At 45.3% G+C, this 6,741-nt stretch overlaps 1 protein-coding gene across 1 annotated transcript in view; it reads left to right on the top strand.

Moving 5' to 3' along the window:
* The first annotated feature begins 494 nt into the window (after positions 1–494).
* The window catches only part of ACBD3 (acyl-CoA binding domain containing 3), a 56,021-nt gene continuing 49,774 nt past the window's right edge, over positions 495–6,741 (top strand). Inside the window, exon 1 of the mRNA XM_011948956.1 lies at positions 495–829. Coding sequence (XP_011804346.1) covers positions 544–829 — 286 coding nt within the window. The 5' untranslated portion in view covers positions 495–543. The remainder of the gene's footprint in view (positions 830–6,741) is intronic.

Genomic DNA, 6,741 nt, shown 5'->3' with positions numbered 1-6,741 from the left:
AGTCTCAGTTTCCCCTTTTTAAATATTGGGAATTTGCCCTGCATTTCCTTAGAGTTGCTGTGAAGGCCAAACGACATTGTGGTGGGCAAAAGAGCTCTGCAAACCACGCAAGCCCCTGCAAATGTGAAGGGTCTCTGACCTGGAGGGTTGGGTGCTGGCCAACCTCGTCAATCCTCCCTGCTCCGACCCCCGCGCGGGGATCCACTGACCCCGCCCCTGTTGGGCACTGACATCCGCAGCACCGAACCGAGGGGTGGGGGTGATAGCACCCGCCCACCTGGAGCAACTGGGATCCGAAAGGATGGGGGTGGGTGGAGTGGAGTTCGGGACCAATGGGAGTTGGGGAGCCTGAAAGATGGTCGCGGAGCCGGGGCAACTGATGGTTCCGGAGGGGGCGGGGCACCAGGCCTCAGCCCCTCTCCCGGAGCCCTACAGCATCTTCAGCAGCGGAAGTTCCGGTATCGGTAAGCGGAGGTCAGAGGTCAGCAGGAAGTCGATACGTGGCCGCCGCCTGTCCCCGCCGAGGAGGCGCAGCAGCCAGAGATGGCGGCGGTGCTGAACGCAGAGCGACTCGAGGTGTCCGTCGACGGCCTCACGCTCAGCCCGGACCCGGAGGAGCGGCCCGGCGCGGAAGGCGCCCCGCTACTGCCGCCACCGCTGCCACCGCCCTCGCCACCCAGATCCGGTCGCGGCCCGGGCGCCTCAGGGGAGCAGCCCGAGCCCGGGGAGGCGGCGGCCGGGGGCGCGGCGGAGGAGGCGCGGCGGCTGGAGCAGCGCTGGGGCTTCGGCCTGGAGGAGTTGTACGGCCTGGCACTGCGCTTCTTCAAAGGTGAGCCTGGCCAGCCCCACCCCTGCCGCTTCTGCCCGGTCCCAGGAGCCCTGCACGGGCTGTGGTCTCCAGGGTGACTGGACCAGACTTGCCCTCAGCCACTCATACTGGGCCGTGGTGACTCAAGCGGGGTTCCCTCCTTGGGGGTACCCCAAGTTTGTCACTACCTGCTTGGTCACACCCCTGACGAGCCTGCAACCTTGGTTTAGCAGTCATGTCCCGCCTCCCAGAGGTTACCAGGGCATTTTACCTGATTTAGCTTCTGGGATTTCCAGGAGCCAGGGTGGAAGAATGGGCCCACTTTCTTCCAAAGGATCCCATTCTGGGATTGCCTTGTATTATTATTTTTTTACTGACGCTTTTCTTTTCCTGTTTCCCATGGCTTGTCACATCAGGACCCGCCTGTTTTTACCCTTAGTGGAAGAAATCTGTCAAGAGGTTCCGTATATAGCTTTCCAGCCGTTCTTGGGAACCATAAAGTCGAATAGGACTTGATCCCCTGGCAGATTGATGTGGCAGAGAGGAGGAAGTAAAGTGTTAAGCTCATCATCCCCTCCGGCTTGTCAAACTCTTGAGGAGGGATGTCCACTATGTTCTAGTAACTTCTAGGTAGTTAAAATTTTACATTGTAAGCAATGTGCAAGAGTGAATTCTCAGACCTTCTAACAGTACCTTCTGTGCTTTTCGCATGATTGTTAAATGTCTCTTGTCTTAAAGCAAGATTGTAGTGTGCGGGTTTTGTTTTTTTTTTTTTTTTTAATTGGGTGATTCACTTAGTCAAATGGTGGAGAGACCAATCACATGATTTTTGTCAGTGGGAAAATCTGATGAAAAGCCCGTTAGTTTGATTCTTAAAGATACTTAGTCTTTTAGGGCGAACGGACAGGGAGGGGCATCAAATGAAACTTTAAAAGTGGTTGCTAGGTTCTACGTACATTCCAGAACAGCATATTTATGACACTTTCCCCTGAGGGGGTACCTTTTGGAGTACATACTTTACTAGCCGAAATTGAGTAGTTCAATGTAATGATACACACGGAAGTTGTTTTCCCTCAAAATAACTTTAATTGTGCAAACTAGTGAAAGTTTTATAAATTCTCCAGAACATTTGATCATTTCACATTCAATGACATTTTCGTGGTCATTGCACAATGAGTTGAGCCCTCTGTGTACTAACTAGCTTGGGGAATTGGTAATGGCTAGTGGGTTTTGGATCGTTTGACTTTTAGATCACTGGCTTGAATTTAGAGTTTGCTGTAGTGATGATATATTACCACTTTATAAAAATCAGATGGTTTCTGTACAACTCATATAACTACATTCCACTTTAAATTTTTATTCTTGGAACTTATTTTTCGGTAAAGTATATTGTAGCAGAGAGTAAGACTAGAAATGAACTTTTTGTTTTTGTTTTTGAGCTGGAGGCCTTCTCTGTTGCAGGACTGAGGGAGGCTGAGGCAGGAGAATCACTTGAAGCCGGGAGGCGGAGGTTGCAGTGAGCCAGGATGGCACCATTGTACTCCAACCTGGGTGACAAGAGTAAAACTCCGTCTAAAAACAGAAAAGAATCGCTTGAATCTAGGGGGCAGAGGTTGCAGTGAGCCGAGATCATACCACTGCACTCCATCCTGGGCGAGAAAGTGAAATTCTGTCTCAAAAAAAATAACGATTAAAACACTGTAACGTGTAGTACGTTTAGTGAAATTCTGTCTCAAAAAAAAATAACGATTAAAACACTGTAACATGTAGTACCTTTAGCATTGTTTGGAGAGTCAGGAAGCTCTGGATTCTAGTTACCTTGTAAACTAGACAATTAACTTTTCCAGACTCAGTTTCATATGTATAAAGGGAGCTGGATTCGATGAAATATGATGTCTCAGATTTAAGATTCAGTGGTCTAAACCTAACAGATTATTTTAGCATGTGTCTTGAGTGGTAGGAATCCTGGGGAAACTTATAACTTGGGGCCTAGGTGTTAGTCACCTTAGAGAATAAAGCTACATTGATAGGTGTGGTTCACTCACTTCCTAAATTAAGTTCTCAAAGCGATATCCTGGTACTAAAAAGGAGAAATAGCTGTGTAGCAATTAAAAGCTACCTTTCTGCATGGATCATTGGAGACTTAGTATATGAGACACTAACTGAAAAAAGAAAGGGAAGGATGTAAAAGCAGTCAGAAGAATTATGGAATGTGGAGTGAGCCGAGTAATGCTGCCTTTGTTTTTTTGTTGTTTTTTTGGTGTTTTATTTTTTTAAACGGAGTTTCACTCTTGTTGCTCAGGCTGGAGTGCAATGGTGTGATCTCTGCTCACTGCAACCTCCGCCTTGAGGGTTCAAGTAATTCTCCCACCTCACCCTCCCAAGTAGCTGGGATCACAGGCATGCGCCACCACGCCCAGCTAATTTTGTATTTCTAGTAGAGATGGGGTTTCTCTATGCTGGTCTCGAACTGCCGACCTCAGGTGATATGCCCGCCTTGGCCTCCCAAAGTGTTGGGATTATAGGTGTGAGCCACCGCGCCCGGCACCTTTGTCTTAATGTGTGGATTTTTCTAGTGGAACACTTGGTGTTTTGTCAGTCTTGCAAGGACTTTTAATCACTGTTCTATGGTTTTGTACTGGTATCTCACAAGAATTAGAAATAACATTACATTTTCGGCAGGGTGCAGTGGCTCACGCCTGTAATCCCAGCACTTTGGGAGGTCGAGGCAGGCGGATCACAAAGTCAGGAAATCGAGACCACCCTGGCTAACAGGCGAAACCCCATCTCTACTAAAAATACAAAAAATTAGCTGGGCGTGGTGGCGGGCGCCTATAGTCCGAGCTATCCAGGAGGCTGAGGCAGGAGAATGGCATGAACCTGGGAGGCGGAGCTTGCAGTGAGCTGAGATTGAACCACTGCACACTCTGTCTCAAAAAAAAAAAAAAAAAGGAAAGAACATTACATTTTCTCTTCCACTGTGGAATAAATACGAATCTTGAAAGCATGGATATATTTTTCCATTGCAAATAGCTTGGATTGGAAATGACAAGCCCTATTTCTTACTCCATCCTTGTCAGGGTGGTAATAGACCAGTGACTGAATCGATTATGTCAACTATTCTTAATTTTTTATGACAGTAAAAGTAAAATAGATAAAGATATGGGTAAATGTAAGTTAGCATTTTACCATCTAACTTTCAAACATTATTGACTCCTCAGTATGGATAGTTTTGTATTAGATTATAACTATAAATCAGTAGTACATTCACTTTTGCTTAGAGTTCAAAAGAGGAGTTAAACCTTTTAAGAGACCCAGTGACAACTGCAATACAGTGTGGAGGACTGAGGGAGCACGTGCCATTCCAGGGTGGGGGAAGGCCAAGAGCCATGAAAGCCATGAAAAGGCAAAGCATGTGTGTTTGCAGAATGGAAAATAGAAAGCAATTTGATGGGGAAAGCTGGGAAGGTAACTGAGTTCAGATCTTGGATGGACTTGCATGCCATTGTAATTTTTTTTTTTCTGAGATGGAGTCTCTGTCACCCAGGCTGGAATACAGTGGCATGATCTCTGCTCACTGCAACCTCTGCCTCCTGGCTTCATGCAGTTCTCCTGCCTCAGCCTCCTGAGTAGCTGAGCTTACAGGCTTGTGCCACCATGCCCAGCTAATTTTTGTATTATTAATAGAGGTGGGTTTCACCATGTCAGCCATTCTGGTCTTGAACTGACCCCAGTTGATCTGCCCGCCTCAGCCTTCCAAAGCGCTGGGATTACAGGCATGAACCACCGCGCCTGGCCATGTAAATATTAGTAGTTTGGCCTTTTTGTCAGTAAATTAGAAGATGAGGAACTGCTGGAGGTTTTTAAAGGGAGGAGCAAAGTTGCTTAATTCTTTTTTTTTTTTGTAAGACAGTCTAGTTTTGTTACGCAGGCTAGAGGGCAGTGTCACGATCTTGGATCACTGCAGCCTATGTCTCCCAGGCTCAAGCCATCCTCCCACCTCATCCTCCTGTGTGGCTGGGACCACAGGCACAAGCCACCACGCCCAGCTAATTTTTGTAGAGACAGGGGTCTTGCTTTGTTGCCCAGGCTGGTCTTGAGCTCCTGAGCTCAAGCGATTCACCCGCCTTGGCCTCTCAAAGTGCTGGGATTACAGGTGTGAGCTGCCACGCCCAGCCAGAGTTGCCCATTTCTATTTTAGCAATGTTAAGCTAGGTTTTCTTATCTCCATGGGTTAAGGACCCATAGGAATCCAGTGGGTTCGTTTTATTGTAGCCTTTATACTTCTTGGATGGAGTTGACCTGGGGAATTGTATTTTGGTTTTTAGAGTTCTTTGGGGTGGACTTTTCCTTCGTTACCCTATTACATTAAGCTGGTAGATTGTTTACATTAATTTAAAATTTCAGAGTAATAATTGTCAATAGTTTAGTAGATGTTTACTAAATCTCAGGTACTGTGCCACAAACTGTATATGCATTATTTTGTTTAATCTTCCAAGAGGCCTTCTGTAAGGATATTAACCCCATTTCTGAGTTAAGGATCCTGCCTCAGGCCCCTCAGTTATTTGGAAGGTAAGTCTTGGACTCATTTTCTTTATGGAATAGTTAATTATACTAGCATTGCTATTGATTATACCCAATTATATTACTGATAGCGGAGTATTATATGTTGGGAGAGAATTATATTAATGATAGCAATCAAATGGACAACTGAAATGGTTCCATTTCCTGTTGTCTTTAGACATAGGCAACTACAAGAGCATTTATAAATGGCTTTCTTAATGTTTTAAAATACTGTACAGCTGTAATTTATTCATTGGAAACATATATAATTAGCGTGCCTCCTGAACTTCAGTGGTCTATCCTCAGATAATTTCAAGTTTGTTACTATGGAACATCTATTACATTTTTTCCCCCCTTTTATTATCTTTACCTTTAGACATAAGTATGTAATACTGTAGGAGGATATATAGACCTAAGAGAGACAGATACAAGACAAAAACAATTATAGCCACCAGTTTCATGTTAAATTTGAGCTGAACCAAAACTTTCGTTTAACTGGATTCAGGGGTGTGTACGTGTTGTTTTTGTTTGTTTGTTTGTGTTTTTTGAGACGGAGTGTCACTCTGTCACCCAGGCTAGAGTGCAATGGCGCAATCTCAGCTTGCTGCAACCTCCGCCTCCTGGGTTCAAGCAGTTCTCCTGCCTCAGCCTCCCAAGTAGCTGGGATTATAGGCACATGCCACTATACCCAGCTAATTTTTGTATTTTTAGTAGAGACGGGGTTTCACCATGTTAGTCAGGCTGGTCTTGAACTCCTGACCTCAGGTAATCCACCTGCCTCGGCCTCCCAAAGTGCTGGAATTACAGGCATGAGGCACTGTGCCCGGCATGTGTTTTTAATGTAAGTGATTTTAACATTTTCCTGAGGCTTGCCTTTATCACACATGCAATGCACTAAAGTATACAAATACTAAGTGTGTAGCTTGATGAATTTTCACGAAGTGGTCAGTGTAGCCAATGCCCGGAAGCAGATATTTTATCAGTTAACTAATACAAGAGCTACTGTGAATCAGTATTTAGAAAGGTAAGCTCAGGAGTCAACACTCTTTAGGGTGTGTTTTCCTTGCTCTGCCACTTAATTGTGTTAACTTTTTGTGCTTTGCTATACTCATAAAGGGTTGTTTTAGAAATTATAAGAAATTATATATATAAACTCTTAGCAAAATGCCTGGCTATTGGTATTTTTGTGGCTGCTTATGTTATTGAAAAGGAGATACTTCTGAGAATTGATTATGGATGTTTTGAGTTAATGGAGGGGAAGTCTTAAAACTTTTACTGGACAGGCGCGGTGGCTCAAGCCTGTAATCCCAGCACTTTGGGAGGCCAAGACAGGCGGATCACGAGGTCAGGAGATCGAGACCATCCTGGCG

Source organism: Colobus angolensis, unplaced genomic scaffold, assembly GCF_000951035.1.
Source record: "Colobus angolensis palliatus isolate OR3802 unplaced genomic scaffold, Cang.pa_1.0 Scaffold288, whole genome shotgun sequence".
Classification (NCBI taxonomy): domain Eukaryota; kingdom Metazoa; phylum Chordata; class Mammalia; order Primates; family Cercopithecidae; genus Colobus; species Colobus angolensis.
Note: the sequence above shows the minus strand (reverse complement) of the source record. Positions and strands in the feature narration are given on the sequence as shown.